The 20,967-nt window shown below is 37.1% G+C and overlaps 1 protein-coding gene across 4 annotated transcripts in view; it reads right to left on the bottom strand.

The window, feature by feature from the left end:
• Positions 1-20,967, bottom strand: part of LOC126978106 (stromal interaction molecule homolog) — a 77,380-nt gene that overhangs the window by 40,700 nt on the left and 15,713 nt on the right. For all 4 annotated transcript variants that reach the window (XM_050826828.1, XM_050826829.1, XM_050826830.1 and 1 more), the window contains exons 2-4: positions 5,084-5,214; positions 1,287-1,406; positions 144-256 (exon numbers count right to left, since the gene is read on the bottom strand). In XM_050826828.1, the coding sequence (XP_050682785.1) occupies positions 144-256; positions 1,287-1,406; positions 5,084-5,214 (364 nt within the window). The remainder of the gene's footprint in view (positions 1-143; positions 257-1,286; positions 1,407-5,083; positions 5,215-20,967) is intronic.

The following is a 20,967-nucleotide window of genomic DNA, read 5'->3' as shown; positions in this document are numbered from 1 at the left end:
ACCATCTTCAAGAACTCTTCTTGGTACCTACATATCTTTTCCTTTGTCCATATGGTGGGACATACTTGCACATGCTTCCAAAACGCTGACAAACAGAACATTGCTCGTCCAATAGAAATTTTTGCACAAATCCCAGTAGATACCTGGGTAGTGTGGCTCCTGTGACGCGGTGTTGCAGGAATAGCGTCTTGTACTGGGGAAGGTCCACAGAGTCCGACAGCCATTCCACTGTCTGCTCCACGGTCCAGTTATGTACCTGTACAATAACGATTATAATAATAATTTAGTAGCAGTAGAACTAACTGTTTGTACAGTGTTTCTCCGGGGCAGTACTGCAACCACATCATCAATAGCATCTGCCGCTATATCCGTTCTAAGGTATGCCATATTATATTAACTTATGGTCTGTCATGACTGATATCACATTACAATTACTGTTACAGGCAGCTAATGGTGCTCAACATAACACCACCTGCGTGTTGGTTACATATTCCCTTAAACAACCGAAATTTAATTTGAGGTACCTATTGTACAACCCCTGAGGGTGCAGAGAAGCGATGGAACTTCTAGCTTTGTTTTGGCTAACATTTGTCGAAATATGCCGTAATGATTTTATATTTCTTTATTCGTAGCAAATGTGCGCTTAAGAACTGGTTGAATAAACAGGTTATACAGCAAGTCATCAAGGTTCGCCTGGGTTAAAATCTTGAAAAAACATGCCCTGGTGATTAATGCGGAGCCGTTTTATGATTCCCCTTCCCAAGGAGATCTAAACGATTAAGCCGTTTTAGCTGTGTGTCCGCTGTTTTGAGCAGTCTACTCTTTTTTAATCAAGGTCTATGATGAAATACATGAAAAAAATTCTTAATGTGAGTTACGCAGGCCCATCACGGCTAAACCTGCATACGTTAGTACCCCGTACCCCGACGTAGTGCTGATTGTGCACCCACTGTCTTATAGATTTCTTTAGTTTAATTTTGATATTGTTTAAGCAGTCTTGTTCCAATTTATCTGTGAGTAACATTAAATATTGTTAAATAAAAGTGCTTTTTAAAACTTTATTCCCGACGCCCGGTCGTATCGTATCGTATACATAATACATACCAATTAAAAATGAACAGAAAGAATAAGTGATTGTTAAAGCCCTATAAGGACTACGTCATCGATATTTCCTTACCTACTTACATTTTTTGTATAGTCTATAACGTCCATGGTTGGATCAGAAGTATAAAGCACTTTAACGATCGTAGTTTTCATTTTAACCACTGTTAAGGTAAATAGCTTACTTCAGATCTAAGCCATGCCTCCCAAAGCTCCTTCACGGAGATATGCATATCATCATTGTGATGGAAGGCGCGTTGCCGCTTCTCGTAGCCGCTATCGTACTGGAGCTCCTCGCGAAGAAACTGAAACAATCGTATCACATTTATACATATAATTAGAAGTACGTGGGTGATAGAGCTGAGCTCGTTGTAAAACCTACAGACTTAGTGCCTAAAAAATGAGATAAGTGTGCAGAATAGTGTTGGGGGGCCTAGAAAAGTAACAGGAATGCCAAGTATAAAGCTAAATGTAATACAGTTAGAAATGGTTTATCTGTTCAAATATCTTGGTTATTTAGTAATCACCTTCTCCCTGTTTAATTATCTTATTTACATTTAGTAACACCTTCCGTGAGGGACGACACAGATGTTGTGCGGGAACGAAGAGCGATGTCGGTAAGAGCTCATACATAGGCTGCACTAAAAGTTCGGGATTGGAATATTTACACTGTTCCTGTCATATCAAAATCTTTTTAATTGAAAACTCCTTGGTTCTAAAAATCGAATACCATTTATTTATTTAAAAAAAGATTCTCGGTCTTGTCACAAGGTCTTGTCAAACTTGTTTAGTCGTTGAGAAAATGGAATTGACTCGAGAAAATTCTAGAGCGATGATTTATTATGACTTTCGAAGTGGGTTAACACAAAATCAGTGTGTTGACCGGATGATTTCTGCATTTGGTGATGAAGCCCCATCCAAAACCACAATTTATTGCTGGTTTGCTGAATTTCAACGTGGACGTGTCAAGCTCAGTGATGATCCCCGTCAAGGTCGTCCAAAAACTGCAGTCACCAAAGAAAACGTTGATGCTGTGCGTAAGCTGATTGAGGAAGATCGACATGTGACACACCGCGAAATTCAGGCAACTTTAGACATTGGCATGAGTCAAATACAAATAATCTTGCATGAACAATTAGGTGTAAAAAAGTTGTTTTGCCGATGGACACCGCATTTGCTCTGTAAAGAGCAAAAAGCGGCTCGCGTTACTTGGTGCGTCAGAACTCTCGAAAGATTCCACGCAGGATCCTCAAATGCTGTATACAACATCGTATCAGGTGACGAATCCTGGATATACGCGTACGAACCCGAAACAAAAAACAAGTCATGAGTTTGGGTGTTCGAAAATGAGTTAAAGTCAACAAAATTTGTACGTTCACGGAGTGTTGCAAAAAAAAATGGTGGCCACGTTTGTCTCCAAAACTGGCCATGTTGCGACTATTACTCTTGAGGGACAAAGAACGGTTAATGCAGAATGGTATGCTAGCATTTGTTTGCTACAGGTCGTTTCTGAACTCCGTAAAGAGATCTGCAACCGCCGCATCATCCTCCATCACGACAATGCGAGTTCTCACACCGCACACAGAACAAAAGTTTTTAGAGCAAGAAAACATAGAATTATTGGACCATCCGCCGTACAGCCCCGACCTAAGCCCTAATGATTTCTATACTTTCCCTAAAATAAAGAATAAATTGCGTGGTCAGAGATTTTCATCACCTGAAGAAGCTGTGGACGCCTACAAAGCGGCCATTTTGGAGAACCCCAACTTCCGAATGGAATAATTGCTTCAATGATTGGTTCCATCGTATGGAAAAATGTGTCAAATTTCGCGGAGAATACTTCGAAAAGACATATACATTAACATTAAATACATTTTTAAATAGTAATGTTGTGTCACCTCCTTGATTCCCGAAATTTTCAGTGCCGCCCTCGTAAATTGTCATCCGTAGGTTTGCACGGTGCTCTTTGGATGTTAAGATTACTCTTTTTAGGGACTTCTGCACCTCATTCTAAGTTTTCCACGACGATCATTCCTGCGCTGCCATCCTGTCCATCTTGTGGGGGGACTACCAACACTGAGCCTTCCGGTACGTTAACGTACGTTGTCCAGAAGATATGTGAATAAACTTAGGGCTGCATTTACAAAATTAACTTCCATTCCGAATACCAAAACGCATGCTCATTTATCATCACAATAAAATACGTCATAAAACAACAATGACTATTTTCTAGAAGTGACGAATACGAAAGTAAAAAACTATTGCTGGAATCGCTATAAAAATGGAGCCATAATATGGTTTGTTAGTTTTGCGCGGCATTGTTTTCATCGAATCCGCTGCGATAAAACACACGCGCTGAAAACGTGTTGATACCAATCAATGCGCTTCAGAGATATTTGTTGGTAACGATAAACGATATTATTAGATTATCTTATATCTTTAAACGACCAATTCTTATATTCTGAATCTCGAAAACGGCTCCAACGATTTTAATGAAATTTAGTGTATAGGTAGTTTCGGGGGCGAAAAATCGATCTAGCTAGCTTCAATTTTAAAAAATGTAGTTTTATCCGTGTTTTAATGAGAAACAGCTAATAATATTAGAATACAAAGGTAAATTTCGCCACTATATAGAAGTAGCTCAGATGGAACATTGGGTGATCCGGAAAGCAGAAGACCCCAGTTCGAATCTAGATGTCCTATTAGTTTTTTTTTTGTTCAAGTTTTGTACATTCATAAAAATCCGAGCAACGCTCGGTCGTCTAGATATCTATTTATAAACTATGCAAGATATCCGAAAAGTACTTTTTCTTAAGCATGCTTGAAAATTTGATCATTATTTTGATAACCTTCTTTGAGATAAATCGAAATTTCTGTACTCACTGGCCATATACATGCGTCCATAATATAAGCTATAGCCAAATCCATAGTAAACTCATATCTGTCGTGTAGTTTAAAAATGGAACGATCTTTTACTCCGGAACATAGCAAACCAAGGAGGTAACTTATCAAAGGTTTTAATTACATTTCAAACTGGTTTGCAAATAGAAAGCTGTTTATTGAAGACTATTTACTGAAAAGTAAACAAATGAACACTTTAAAGAGGAAAAAACGATTGTTCGTTGTTCGTCATCGAATTTGAAAATCGTATTTGACAAAATGTGTTCAAGTAAAGATAATGAACTTACTCCAACGCCGTCTGAAATTCAAGGGGCGACTTATTTGAGAAAATCTATACAAGCCTTGGCCACAACTAGGCAATTAAAAGACTTACGCCTTTGTCCACGAGCTCTAATTGTAAAAACAATACGGAACGCTCACAGAGAGACAGTAGATAGAATGATTCTAATTATTCTGTTCTGTACAACAAATGAAGGACGCATGTTCGAACAATACTGATATAACTGTTAAAATGTAATTAAAGTAATGATTAATAAAACATTATAAACTAATAAACTGTAAACTGTGATATTAAGTTTAATAAAAATTTAAATAGATCTGTGTATGATTTTAACATGCAAATACAAAATAGGTATATGACTTAGTTCTGCTGGATATGCAACAAATGAAAAAAATTTACAAAAAAAAACCGACTACAAAAAAAACTATTCCAAAACAATACATATAATGTGCACTAAAAAGTAAAATATCAATTACGTATTTTTGTTACAATTATTGTAATTTTTGGAATAGGTGTCACCCACGCCTCTCACCTTGTCACCTTGCGCGTGTGACACAAGCGCATCTCACCTACAACGTTCCTAAAACTGTATTACTAACCTACCGTGGCTGACACTGACTCCAAAAATAACAATAAAAAAAAATACTTTGATTGTGTAATATAATAAAGTTTTAGCCCTGCTGCTGAACTATTTTTGAGGGATATAAAATGGCGCATGGAAGATAGCACGAACCTGTAAGCTTCCTAGTAATATGCTGCAGTTCAAGCGTTCTCTGTACAAAAATCCATGTAGGTACTCACATCATCACTCTCGCTGAGGTCCACATTGCCATTGGCATCATCATCCAGCTGCCGATGAAGCTGAGTGATGGCCTCGAGACCGGCGTGGTCTTGAAGACAAGACGGCTCGTTATTGCACGCCTCCGTCAATACTGAAAAAGTTAATTGGACATCGTAAGTCAACTTGTTTTATCGAATACTTCAAACGAGGTCTTCGTACGGTTCATCTGATGGTAAACTCTACCATTATTCAGAAGCCCAGTACTTCTGACTACGGGAGGGTATACTAGCATTACTTAACATAAAATTTCCTTAAAGCAAACCATTAATGAGAGTTACTGCTGCTCTAGTCTTTAGAGCAGTATTGCCGATATTGCGCTCGCACTCACACCAACAGATTTACTGTAAGATTGAGAACGGATTGCAGGAACATTACTTTGTGTAGTGGTAATTTCACGAGTGGTAGGAATATTTAATAAATAACCTCGTACTAGGTTATAATCTAAATTGGAGGCGTATTATTAGCTGTTGTGATGTTTGACCCTTGTTTGTACATTAATCAAAATATTGGGACACTTTTGAACTTTGACATTCGTAAGTGTAATTTTGTAAAAATCAAAAATAACAAAAGTGTAACCTTTCCACCTTCCGGCTTTTAAAAAAAAAATAATGATACTATTTTCGTCAAAAGCTTTTCAATGTGTTTGGTTATAGTCGTCTAATTACTTATAAGCACTTGTGCAATAAGTACTTATGAAATGTACCTACTACTGTTCCGATGGCCTTCACACATAATGGTGGCCACAATTGAGGTCTTTTTCATTAATTCGACTTCACTAAATGATACTTTTTTCAACCAAATGCTTATATAAATGCTATTATAAAATTTTAATTTGAAATGAGTTTTCACGGATAAAAAATATACACGGAATGAAAATGTAAACCCACTTTAGTGAAGTCAAGAGTTCTCTTTACAACTATAAAGTTGAGTAATTTTCGTCTCTCTTCTTCACTCGTCATTTGTGAGTTTTTTTTAATGGAAAAGGAGGACAAACGTGCGTACAGGTCACCTGGTCTTAATTAATCACCGCCGCCCACATTCTCTTGCAGCACCAGAGGAATCACTGGAGCGTTGCCGGTCTTTAAGGAAGGTTTTTTTAAGGTACCCATGTCGTATCGTCCCGGAAACACCACACAAGGAAGCTCATTCCACAGCTTTGTAATACGTGGTAGAAAGCTACTTGAAAACCGAACTGTGGAGGACCACAACAAATCCAGATGGTGGGGATGATATCCTAATTTGTGGCGTGTCGTGTGAAGGTGGAATTCGGCGGCAGGAATCAGGTGAAACAGCTCTTTTTCATTCGCTGTCACTCGTTCTGTGTCCCCGGCCTTACACGATCAATAATGTGATTTATTACCGGAAGTCGTAGCGCACATATCTATTGAACGCAACAACTATCTGTCTGTAAACGCGCTATCAGCTCAAAGCATTATTGTTTTCGTAATCATGCTAAGGACAAACTTAGACGTGACAACAACATATCTATAGATAGGTATAGACATATTGAATTGTGAAATTGTGGCCGACTTTTATATTATGTTTATATCTAGTTAGGTACTCGTTGTAATTGATAACAATATGTATAATTAAAAAAATAGCGGCAATCGCGACTCTTGCATATCATTATAAGGCCTCTATAGCCGAGTGGTTAGCGATCCTACCTACTAAGCTAGAGGTCCCGGGTTCGAATCCTGGTAGGTGCAAGCATTTATATGATGAATATGGATGTTTGTTTCCGACTCATGGATGTTTAAATGTATTTATGTATGTTTATATGTTTAAGTAAGTATATTGTATTAAATATATCATTGTCTTGTAACCCATAACACAGGCTATATATCCTTAACTTGGGGCAAGATAATTTGTGTTAAAAGTATGTCAATATTATTATCATTTTGTCTCAACAATTAGTTTTATTTTTTTTCAAGTTATTTTGACCCTGACTTCATTATACAGATATTTGAACAGACATATCAAGATTTATGGAGAACGCGTTTTAGCGCAGGTTGGTATTAGGTTGGTTAGTACTTATTAGATTTGGCAATGTGAAAGTTTACATAGACAAGAAGTGCATAACGTATAATATTGTAACATGAGGTATTGCACAATAATTATAAATGAAGTTCAAATACTCAATCATTATTTACACGGTTGGTAACAATGACAAATCAGTCAAGATGATAAAATTTAAAAACAATTAACTAGGTAATGAAAAAACCTCACTAATGTTTAATCTTAAGATACTTTTGTTTTGCTGCATAAACCGGTTTCGTACGATTTTTTCCATTTTTTTTCATCTAACAGTCACACGAAGTGTCAATTTTAGTGATAACTAGCTGACCCGGCAAATATTGTTTTGCCATATAAATATTTTTTAGAGTTAGACCGTTTCTTGGACATTACAACATTACTTTATTTTTCTACAATAAACTTAGCCTAAGTTACTCCTTATTACATTAGCTACCTGCCAATAAAAGTCCTGTCAAAATCCGTCCAGCTATTTCAGAGATTAGCCGGAACAGCCAGACAGACAGACAGACAAAAATTGTAAAAACTGTTATTTTGATGTATACATATGTACGTATATGTGTTCATATACATGTAGTAAAAAAAAGTTATTTCAATATTACAAACAGACACTTCAATTTTATTTATATGTATAGATTAATTATCTAATATCCGCCGAGAAGTTAGCACTGCCATCAGCAAGCTGACATGACGGTCTACCATTTGGTAGATACGCAGGTCTCGTCGACTCTCGCAGAGCTAATTAAATAAAAATAAATAAATCTTTTATTTTGCTAGAAAACATGTAACAATGGGTGTAAATAGTTTTAATGTATCAATGTTATCGGCCATTTCTGGCATTCAAAATTTATTATTATATTATTAACAAAATTCTAGTTATTATTATAATTGATTTAACATTAATAAACTCTATATTTTAAGCACTTAGGTCAATTTAAATTATAATTATTATATTTTTTAAATGTCATTATTTAAAGACTAGAATAAATATATTTTTTAAAGTCAATTTAATTTAATCTAGTGTGTCAACATTTCATTTATGCCCATTACTTAAGCCCATTACAAAAAACAACTATTATTAATTTATATATCATCCCACTACTGGGCAAAGGCCTCCCCCTTCTACCATTCGTATATTCGTACCATGTGGTGGTGGTACCATAACACCAGGGGTGGGACAGACGCCTTAAAGTGACGTTTTCAGAAGACTGTAGTGCCATCTGTTAGTTGGCCCGAAAATGAAAGCTTTGGCAGCTGTCACTCGCTATGAAACCTTTCAACTTTTCTTTATTTGTGTCACTGCCCACTGGTCATAAAATGGCGGCTACGCCTAGCGTTTGCACACATTGTACGTAACTCTCGTGTTCCATTTTATTTACACTACTAAATCTATCATTTATGTTCTATGTTGTGACAAAATTAGATAACTAACTCTACGCGCAATTTCAACACGGTAAAAAATTGCAATACCTACATTAAAAAGTAGAGTTATTTAATTGCGTCAGAAAATTAAAAATGTTTTTTTTTTATGGAATAGGAGGACAAACGAGCGTACGGGTCACCTGGTGTTAAGTGATCACCGCCGCCCACATTCTCTTGCAACACCAGAGGAATCACAAGAGCGTTGCCGGCCTTTAAGGAAGATGTACGCGCTTTTCTTGAAGGTACCCATGTCGTATCGTCCCGGAAACACCGCACAAGGAAGCTCATTCCACAGCTTCGTAGTACGAGGAAGAAAGCTCCTTGAAAACCGCACTGTGGAGGACCGCCACACATCCAGATGGTGGGGATGATATCGTAACTTGTGGCGTGTCGTGCGAAGGTGAAATTCGGCGGCAGGAATCAGGTTGAACAGCTCTTCGGAACACTCCCCGTGATAAATGCGGTAGAAGACACACAATGAAGCGACGTCTCTACGCAACGCCAAGTGATCCAGCCGTTCACAGAGTACTGGGTCCCCGACAATTCGAATTTTATAATTTCGAGCTTTTATATAGTTATTTTCGGAGCCAAACTCCAGATGGCGCCAGCTTTCAAATAGACAGCTCATAATGCGTAGACGGCTCTCATTTCCCTATATTATATTAATATACTCTTTGCATAACACTCCTTCGTAATTTACTGGCTCGTCTCTCCATCTCCGGTTTAACTTTGTGACTATACTGTTCCATCTTTCGTAACTTGCACTTTATATTTTTTGACGACCCATATAGCCGAATGGTTAGTGACCCTGACTACTAAGCTAGAGGTTCCGGGTTCGAATCCCGGTAGGTGCAACCATTTATGTGATGAATATCGATGTTTGTTTCCGAGTCATGGATGTTTATATGTATTTATGTATGTTTAAGTAAGTGTAATGTATTAAATATATCGTTGTCTTTGTATCCATAGGCTATGCCTAGTTTGGGGCAAGATAATATGTGTAAGTGTCAATATTATTATTATTATAGCCATGAGATTGTATTGTTTGCTGATGATACTTCACTTATTTTTAAAGTGAAGCGACGTGCGGATATTGATGACGAGGTAAGCAATGCACTCTCAAAGATAGTGCGTTGGTTTGAGACGAATAATCTGCACTTAAACAGTAAAAAAACAAAGTGTTTACGGTTCATTACACCAAACACAGCGGAGGTACAAACCAACGTACTTATAAATGACCAGAGATTGGAACTTGTGGACACTACGGTCTTCCTGGGTATCACGTTAGATAAAAAGCTTCAGTGGGGTCCACATATTACCCATCTAGCAGATAGACTCAGCTCTGCGGCATATGCAGTTAGAAAGATTAGAGAGTACACGAATGTTGCGACCGCTAGATTAGTGTACTTTAGTTATTTTCACAGCATCATGACGTACGGTATATTACTATGGGGTCATGCTGCTGACATTGATATAGTGTTTGCTCTGCAAAAGAGAGCTGTTCGTGCTATATATCAGCTTGGTTATAGACAGTCTCTCAAAGAAAAATTTAAAGAAATAAATATTATGACTGTTTATTGTCAGTACATTTATGAAAATTTAATATATGTTCACAAAAATCGTCACCTTTTTGCTCTTAATAGTGATTTTTATTATTATAACACTAGAAATAAGGGATTGCTTGTAACTAATTCTAGTAGGCTTCATAAGATACATAATAGCTTTAAGGGTAAATGTATACACTTCTACAATAAAGTCCCAGCCACTGTTCAGGCATTGTCTATAAATAAATTTAAATGTTTTATAAAAAAATGGCTCTGTCGTAAATCCTATTACTCCACTGCTGAATATCTAAATGATCGGACAGCCTGGGACTAGATTGTGATTATTTTATAGCAACTGTACAATATTGTATACTTTTATTGAAAAGAGCGCAAAAAAAAAGAATGCTGGAGAGTTTCTTGCGCCGCTTCTTCTCTCTCAGAGCGCCATTTGTTTCCGAAGCGGTAGTAGTATCTAGTAGTATAAGAAATGACATCAAAAAGAATTCTAAAGGAATCAATTTTGAGAAAATAAATGCCTTTTTATTATATGCCCAATCCCATTTTGCTGGTTTTGCAGCTCTCATAATGTCTTTTGGTTTACTCTTTTGCTGTATTTCATTCTTCGTTATTTTACCAGCTTTCAGCCTAGTACTTAATAAGTTCTTTTCATATTTCTTTTCGTCGCTGTCAGTGTCCTCATCTCATCTGATATTTAGATTTAGACAGCTTTGTGTTAGAAACAGAAATAGAAACACTTTATTCGCAATAATTACAATCTTCAAATACTTAATAAAATAACATAGCAAATATTATAAAAAATTAAAAATAACAGTGTGAGCGTGATTCACTGCTAAAAGGAGCTGACTCAGTATATTGTCGTGTGAGTGCAGAAGACACCAACACAACACTCGTTTTCAGCAAACCTTCGTGACATTTGAAGTAGACAGTTACTTTAGTCTTCCCATTGTAATTAATTTGTGTAGGTATCAAAGGGAATGACTTAATATTATATTTTCTTGAGAGCTTCTTAACAATCTTATCTAATATATAAAATTCTCGTGTCACGGTGTGCGGGATCGAACTCCTCCGAAATGGCTTGGCCGATTCTCATGAAATTTTGAGTGCATATTGGGTAGGTCTGAGAATCGGACAGCATCTATTTTTCATCCCCCTAAATGTTAAGGGTGGTCCACACGATTTTTTTGACATTTTTTTTTTGAATTTGTTTGATTATGAGTCATCATTAAAAAATACATACAACTTCAAATTTTCACCCATCTACGATCAACAGTTACTTTTGTATCGCGATTTTAATATCGGCAATACAACGTTTGCTGGGTCAGCTAGTAAGTTATAAAACGCTTCCTTAACGTTAACACTCCCAAATAAATTATTACCCTTAAATTTGATCCCGATTCCAAACCATGCTTACCTACCGTTACGCAACCCACAATTTTTCCCTATTACCCCAGAATCTAGTTGTAATTAATATATCTCTGACCTTTAACAGATCCGCAATCATTTGCGCGACTGTATTAAATTCCATTTATTTCATTCTTATCGTAACAGTTCGAGACGAATCGCGTATTAATCACTGACATACAAACCTGCTAGCATAATAAAAAACGAAGCCTAGTTTAACAGAACAATAATTAATATCACAACAGTTTTCGTTATAACCACAGCGTTGCGTTGTGACAGAAATAATTATTATAAATGGTCATGCGTGAGTCGGTCCGTTCTTAAGGGTTCTTATCATTATTACTAGCTGACCCGGCAAACGTTGTTTTGCCATATAAAGTATAATTCACGCGATAGTTTTATAAGTAATAAAATATTGCCTATATTATAGCCTGTACATCATTTTGTTCTATTGTCAATAGTTTTTGCAGCGCACGCAAAAATAGGTTTTCGATTTTACACCTTGTGTTACAAAATAGCAATTTTATTACGGATCCCTAATTTTGAAAAAATAAACATAGCCTATAGCCTTCCTCGATAAATGGACTACCCAACACTGAAAGAATCATTCAAATCGGACCAGTAGTACCAGAGATTAGCGCGTTCAAACAAACAAACAAACAAACAAACAAACAAACAAACAAACAAACAAACAAACAAACACTGCAGCTTTATAATATTAGTATAGATTAAAAAAGTTATTATTTTCTCAAAATTGTTGTTTTGAATTATTATTTTTTTTTTCTTTTTAGACCTGAGCTCAGTCCTCAAGACTATAATCAGGTGAGGTACAAATTCAAATATTTTTATTCGAAATAGGATGTGCAATCACTTATTGAAAGTCAAAAAAACTAGCACCCATTCCAAAATGAATGCCTCATGCCTGAGAAGAATGGGCGCAACAAACTCAGCGGGCTTTTTTTTTCATCAAAAATATGTTTTACAATTAAAGTAACATTTACAAAGTAACAAAGTAACATTGTACAATTAAACTTATTATCTAGTAGCCTGAGGGCGGTCGCTCCATTCACAATCTGTGGTATCATTACACAAACGTTTTTTAACAATTCTTTTGAATAACGTAATACTTTTGTTTTGAACATTTTCTGGGATCCTGTTGTAAAAGCATATACATCGGCCCACAAAAGACTTGCTAACTCGACTTAGTCGAGTAGTAGGCATTATAAGCTTTTGTCTGTTCCTGGTGTTAACATTATGGTTACGACAGTTTCTGGCAAATTCACTTATGTGCCTATGAACATAAATTACATTATCAAGAATATATTGAGAAGAACAGTCAAGATGTTAATTTATTTGAATTTAGTTCTCAAAGATTCCTTAGGGCCTAGGTTATAAATAGCGCGAATAGCCCTCTTCTGCAGCACAAATATTGTATTAATATCGGCAGCGCTGCCCCACAGCAATATACAAGAGGTTGAGATTTGGCGAGGTGGAGCCACTGCCCCATCTCCCCTTAGTTAGGTAGCACATTGGCTCTCTTGAGTCTTCTTATCTGATTTGGCTGTAAGAGCATACTGGATAATGGGTTTGGGTGAGTTGTCAAACCAGCCTTATTAGTTGATTAAGTCTTGAGAGACTTTGTCAAATATGGTTAGAATTTCCAGATACTCATGGATTTCCGAGTTTCGAGCGTACCAAGGATTTTTTTTTGTGGAATAGGAAGACAAACGAGCGTACGGGTCACCTGGTGTTAAGTGATCACCGCCGCCCACATTCTCTTGCAACAGCAGAAGAATCACAAGTTACCGATGAAAGTAATGATGAATTAATTTTAACGTCCTTAAGATCACTACCACCGTTTCGATAACAAATAGAGAGAATAAACGGCGCAAAAAACCGTTTTGTTAACAAGTTATTGCTATAAGATAATCATAATCTGATCCGAGACGGGGTAATCTCGTAGTCAAGTTTCCCCTTTAACGCATCAATCTATTTTTATTATAATTTGCAATTTTAAAAAAATGCTAAGAAATTTTACTAGACACTGAGAGTCCACCAACTGTCAAACAATCCTTATCGTGCAAATATCAACCTTTTTTTATGATTTTAAAAGAATTATCACCAAAGTGGGTGATGAAATAAAATTACGCTTTATAACAATACTTAAATATAACTCCACTTTAATTGTTTCTTATCAAACTATCTAGTTTAAATGATTTCGAAGACCTCAAACCTGTAACATTCCCTTTTTAATAACTTAAAAGATATAAAACGACTGTATAACTGCAGTCTATAAACAATTACCAATTTTAATTTCAATTTAATTATTGACATAAAAATTTGATGTTTTATTGCTAAATTTGCAACGGAATTACGCAAACCTAGCTTTTGTCCGCGACTTCGTCCGTTAAAGAGGTATCGCGCTCTTACAAATTGCGGGATAAAATATCATCATGTCTTCTTTTGCCCCGACGTGTTTGCAACATTTTCATAATGATCGATAATGTGGTTAAGGCGTGACAGTATAACAAAGTCACATTTAAGGCGACACTAAATGCCGGCGACCTTGAGCGATATGAGTTCACGGCTCCTAGATAACAAACCAATATTTTCAAAATTCTTCCGTCGATAATGTAACGTTTTAACAGGCGCAAACAGTTTAATTGCTTATAATCCTCATTATTGACTACTAATCTGATTAAATGTACCAACACAAAAAAAGTAAAAGCTATAAGAACAACTTTTATGAAAGTAGTATACTAAACAAATGCATCATGCCGAGGAAAAACTTGTTTAACTGCAAAGAACACTGGTACATCATAATAGCTCTGAAGTATTAACTTTAACCAACAGCAAGTAATTAGCAACCTACAAGTAAGATTTAAGGGTATGTGTAACAGGATAAAGTAGTGTTCATAGCTCCAAATGCTATATTTTCACCACAAAACTTCTAAAACACCTTGTTTGTGTGTTTTGTGTTTACCCTTCGCCTTAAGACGACCATTAAAATTAATCCTGTGCTTGCTCTAGGCATAAAAAGAATAGGGTTGTCCCAGGTCCAAGGGTGTCGTAAGAGGCGACTAAGGGCTTTTACCCGTAGGAGGCTTCTTTGCAAAGGAAGGGGGCCTGATTATGGGTACAACAACGGCGCTTATTTCTGCCATGAAGCAGTAATGTGAAAGCATTATTGTGTTTCGGTCCGAAGGGCGCCGTAGCTAGTGAAATTACTGGGCAAATGAGACTTAACATCTTATGTCTCTATGTGACGAACGCAACTGTGGTGCCGCTAAGATTTTTTGGATTTTTGAGGAATCCTTAGCGGCACTGAATTGTAATAGGCAGGGCGTATTATTACTATCAGCTGAACCTAGAGTCCTACTCGTCTCGTTAAAAAAACTATTAAAAGTTCAAACTTTATTGTGATTTTACCACGGAACCCCAGATCTTAGATACGTCTTCGGACCACTTAACTGCTGCTTCATTGAGATCAATTAATGTCGGAATGTAAACATCTTATCGATCAAAATGTACTTTAAACTCGCAGCTCTACGATACTTGTTTCATAAGCGAAGTAATTATTCATTATCTATCACTGCCTTGTCTGCTTTTGGCGAACGATGGCATACGGGTTCGATATCCGGTGGTAACATCACATATTATCTTATATATTTAAACGAGAAATTCTTGTATATAAATATAATATACATATATATAATCTGAATCTCGGAAACGGCTCCAACGATTTTAATGAAATTTAGTATACATGTAGGTTCTTTCGGGGGCGTGAAATCGATCTAGCTAGGTTTTTTAATTTTAAAAAAATGTAGTTTTATCCTTGTTTTAATGAGAAACTGCTACAATAACATTCAACTGCTACAACAAAAACTCAGGTGGGACACTGAGTGATCCGGAAAGCAGAAGACCCCGATTCGAATCCTTATATACAGGACTATAATAACTCAGATGGGACACTGAGTGATCCGGAAAGCAGAAGACCCCGATTCGAATCCTTATATACAGGACTATAAAAACTCAGATGGGACACTGAGTGATCCGGAAAGCAGAAGACCCCGATTCGAATCCTTATATACAGGACTATAATAACTCAGATGGGACACTGAGTGATTCGGAAAGCAGAAGACCCCGATTCGAATCCTTATATACAGGACTATAATAACTCAGATGGGATACTGAGTGATCCGGAAAGCAGAAGACCCCGATTCGAATCCTTATATACAGGACTATAATAACTCAGATGGGATACTGAGTGATCCGGAAACCAGAAGACCCCGATTCGAATCCTTATATACAGGACTATAATAACTCAGATGGGACACAGAGTGATTCGGAAAGCAGAAGACCCCGATTCGAATCCTTATATACAGGACTATAATAACTCAGATGGGATACTGAGTGATCCGGAAACCAGAAGACCCCGATTCGAATCCTTATATACAGGACTATAATAACTCAGATGGGACACAGAGTGATTCGGAAAGCAGAAGACCCCGATTCGAATCCTTATATACAGGACTATAATAACTCAGATGGGACACTGAGTGATCCGGAAAGCAGAAGACCCCGATTCGAATCCAGATGTCCTATTAGTTTTTTTTTGTTCAAGTTTTGTACCTTCTTAAAAATCCGAGCAAAGCTCGGTCGTCCAGGTACTGTATTTAAATTGGCGTTACTAAAAGTCCTCGCTTCATTGTGTGTCTTCTACTGCATGTGTTATGATGAGGAGTGTTCCGAAGAGGTGTTTAACCTGATTCGAGATACGAATGTTTCTTAAATGGAGGTAGAACCGGTGGCTAAATATTTCTTGGCATTACTCTTGATTCAAAATTTCAATGGGGCTCCCATATTAAATGATTGGCGAAGAGACTTAGCTGCTTACTCAGCAGCATATGCGGTCAAAAAACTTACGACAGTTTTTTTTTATGGAATAGGAGGACAAACGAGCGTACGGGTCACCTGGTGTTTAGTGATCACCGCCGCCCACATTATCTTGCAACACCAGAGGAATCATAAGAGCGTTGTCGGCCTTTAAGGAAGGTGTACGCGCTTTTTTTGAAGGTACCCATGTCGTATCGTCCCGGAAATACCGCACAAGGAAGCTCATTCCACAGCTTAGTAGTACGAGGAAGAAAGCTCCTTGAAAACCGCACTGTGGAGGACCGCCACACATCCAGATGGTGAGGATGATATCCTAACTTGTGGCGTGTCGTGCGAAGGTGGAATAAATTACATAGATACAGCGCGACTAGTATACTTTAGCTATTTTCACAGTATTATGTCCTATGCTATATTGCTTTGGGGCACCGCTGCCGATACCATGTTTGTCCTGCAGAAGAGGGCAATTCGCGCTATTTTTAACCTACATCCTAAAGAATCTTTAAGAGAAAAATTTAAAGAAATAAACATTTTGATTGTTGCATCTCAATATATTCTTGATTATGTTCTATACGTTCATAAGCACATTAACGAATTTGGTAGAAACTGCGGCAATCATAATGTTAACACGAGGAACAAACATAAACTTGTTATGCCTACTACTGGGTTAAGTCGAGTTAGTAAGTAGTTAAATACATGTAATTTCTTATCAGGAATAAGGCTTATGTTATTATCTCAAATGTCCTCAGAAATGTGAACAACGAAAGAAAATAAACAAGTACACGTGGGAAGCGATGCACGTGATCGACAAACACGAAACACATGTTGATGATTAATTAATTAATGACTCACAATAATTAAGCAACCAGCCTTAGATTAAGGATTGGCCTCCGCTGCGCTCCAACTAGACACCACACTTAGAACAATAGCTTTTTTTATAATGGCAACTATTATATATATGTGCGTGGCATCTTGACACTCAATGGCAACTTTCGAATTTTGTAACATACACTTCGTGTTAATTTACATTGAAATTAACAAGGCAAAAGGCATTTATTTTCTTAAAATTGATTCCTTTAGAATTATTTTTTGATGTCATTTCTATTAACTACTAGATACTACTACCGCTCCGGAAACAAATGGCACTCTGAGAGAGCATTCCCAGCATTCCTTTTTTGCGCTCTTTTCAATAAAAATATACAATATTGTACAGTCATTTCTATCTCTATAAAATAATCACAATCTACTCCCAGGCTGTCCGATTATTTAGATATTCAGCAGTGGAATAATCGGATTTACGACAGAGCCATTTTTTATAAAACATTTAAATTTATTTATAGATAATGCCTGAACAGTGGCTGGGACTTTATTATAGAAGTGTACATTTACCCTTAAAGCTATTATGTATCTTATGAAGACTAATAATAATAATATACAAAATACTTACTATATGTTCCCAGTGTCTTTATTTTTTCTAATGGTATTATTTTTACAAAGTTTTACTACGCAACCCGGCATTTTAGTTTCAATTATTAGCAAAGTTAAACATGTGGCACTTCAACGTCACACATTGCTCGAGACATTGGGCGTAGTATTAGTTGGTGCACTTTGCAACTAAACCTGCGGTATGTAGTTGGAGCGTAGCGGAGACCAATCCTTTATCTAAGCACCCTGCTAACTATACTGAAGACATACTCTATGATATGACACGTAATGAGCTAAACTTGATATATCTTTGTACTTAGGTAATTTATACGTCTAGATGGAGCTCTCTTGCTGCAAGAAAACTTACGGCCGTTTTCAGTAACGTATCTCTAGTAACGGATACATTGCAGTCACCGTTTAATGACAAGATTTTATCTATCCATAGTTATGTCCAATGCTATATGTCGATAGGTTATTGAAATGTAAGTAAGCGTAAAAGGATAGATTTGTCCACCTCTAGTAAGTTAAACTAAGGATAGATAGGTTCTTGAAAACGCCCGTTAGTGTACGTGACAAGCTACGTCTTACACTCGTGATTTGTATGTCACTTTTTATTATGACAATAAGGGACGAGACGAGAAGGAAGTTCAGCTGGTGGTAATTAATACGCCCTTCCCATTACAATGCAGTGCCGCTCAGGATTCTTGAAAAAAAACCAAAAACTCTGAACGGCACTACAATAGCACTCGTCACCTTGAGACGAGATGTTAAGTCTCATTTGCACAGTAATTTCACTAGCTAAGGCGCCCTTCAGTCCGAAACACTATAATGCTTACACATTACTGCTTCACGGCAGAAATAGGCGTCGTTGTGGTACTCATAATCCACTGGTATCACTTTGTGTAAGTGTCCATGCATTGTTCAAAATATAGGTTAACAGGCCACCTCAATGTTTTTTCGACGTTTTGAACTATCACAGTCTATCTAGACGTATAAATAAATGTATATTTCATTAAAAAGAGTTTCCGGCGCCGCTTCTCTCTCAGAGTGTCGTTTATTTCCGAAGCGGTGGTAGTGCTAGTATATTAGAAATTACATTAAAAAGAATTCTAATAGCCTAGAAAGTAGCCTAGTTCAGATAAAAATATTACAATAACAGTTAATATATCCCTTTACGTAGAACTAAACATACACATAAAATCTTGTACGCTTTGTTCAACTCTCAGGTGGTGGCTTCAGAATTGAACATAGCATACGGTTAGCTCAGTTTGTTAGAGTACCGGCACGGAACGCCAGAGGTCGTGGGTTCGGGTCCTGCATCGTTCATAAAATTTTGTTCTTCAAATTTTTATTTGTGTATTAATCCTAGAAGTGAGGGTTATCACTTTAAAAACATAACAAATTGTTTTAGCATACACAACTGACCAAGCAACCAGGATCAACTGTAGTAATGATTTATTCATCATATTAAAGGAAACGACGATATATAACAATAGCTCTGTGAAGCAAAACGCGACTCACGCTTAATTGAGTTTAATTAGTAGCTAACGATTGTCTTTTAATTTATTTATTTATTAGAAACAAGGAGGATGATTAGGAAATTGTATTTTGAAATGATAATTATTGATGCAATTTCACACAAGTTACCAGGCGTCAGACAACGTACCATATTTTAATTAAATCTACACATAATCATCAGCCGGAACACGTCCACAACTGGACAAGGGCCCCCCAAATTTTACCACTACGATCGATCGGTTTGCGCTGCCCTCAACCAACGTATTCCAGCGATTGATAAGACTGTCGGTCCATCTTGTTGGGGGCCTACCAACACCGTGTCTTCCGGTACATGGTCACCATTCGAGGACTTTACTGCCCCAACGACCATCTGTCCGTCGACCTATGTGGCCTGCCCACTGCCACTTCAGTTTCGAAATCATTTTGACTGTCGTATTTCGGTAACTTTGGTTCTCCTACGGATCTCTTCATTTCCGATTCACTCTCGCAGGGAAACTCCGAGCATAGCCCTTCCCATTGCTAAAAAAATACCGATATAAACGCTAACCCCCTTATTCATAATGGTCCGCTAACTTAAAACAGCCGCTAAGGAGTGTTTTTTCTCATTCTGACTTAGGTCAATAGAAGAAGACAGAACGAGAATTAGCAATGCTTTAAGTTAGCAGACTATTATGAATAAGGGGGTAAGAAAATACCATCCCCATAATCTAGAAGTACAGGGTTCAACTACAACTCGATTTCGGGGTTTGCCATCGCCAACGGCGCACCCAGCGCCCTCGCTTTGCCAAGCCACTCACTATGAGCGCAAATTGGCAGTGCTAGACTGGACACGATCGCGAACTCACTACGTGTGGTCCAAAACTAGTCGGTACCACAGATTAATCGTGACTAAAGACAGATTATCCAAATTCGAATCAAAATTATTATCCCTCAGTATATTCAGCTCAGCAACTAAAAAAAGGCCGATAAAGCTCCTATGGTTCCTCTCATGTTGCAAGAGAGTGGTATGATGATGAATGAGTGATCGCTTAACGTCAATTAAAATAACCTGATAATCACTGCCGATATACAAATATTACATTTAATCTCCAAATAGCGTTGACCATTTAATCGATGTCCTTGCGTTATCACGATACAAGTACTCTATTAGTTTTTTATAATGTCATCCGTATATGTAATGTCGTAGAATAATCAGACAAATAGGATTATGGAGAAAAGCCTAGGACGACTGTTATAATAACCGGATAGTTGGAAAAAAATTAGAATTATCCGCACAAATTAAATCCTACTTTGGGATCACTGCGATAATCTCAATTGATTAAGGACAGTTGAAAATTTAAATGAATTTCCAAATTGTAATGAATTCCTTGCGAGTTTAAGTTAGACGATACGACATGGTAACCATGCTTACATTGGCTAGGAACCTAAGCTTAATGTAAGCCAATCAATGATCATAAGATCATGTTTATTCGCGTTTTACCTTAAGATAATCCGTATGTTTTCAATGATTCTTACAAAAAGGCGGCCAAGTGTGAGTCGGACTCGCCCATGAAGGGTTCTTAAGCAGCAACCATTTATGACGTATTAAA

This window comes from Leptidea sinapis, chromosome 47 (assembly GCF_905404315.1).
Source record: "Leptidea sinapis chromosome 47, ilLepSina1.1, whole genome shotgun sequence".
NCBI classification, from domain to species: domain Eukaryota; kingdom Metazoa; phylum Arthropoda; class Insecta; order Lepidoptera; family Pieridae; genus Leptidea; species Leptidea sinapis.
This window is presented reverse-complemented; position numbering and strand designations above follow the sequence as displayed.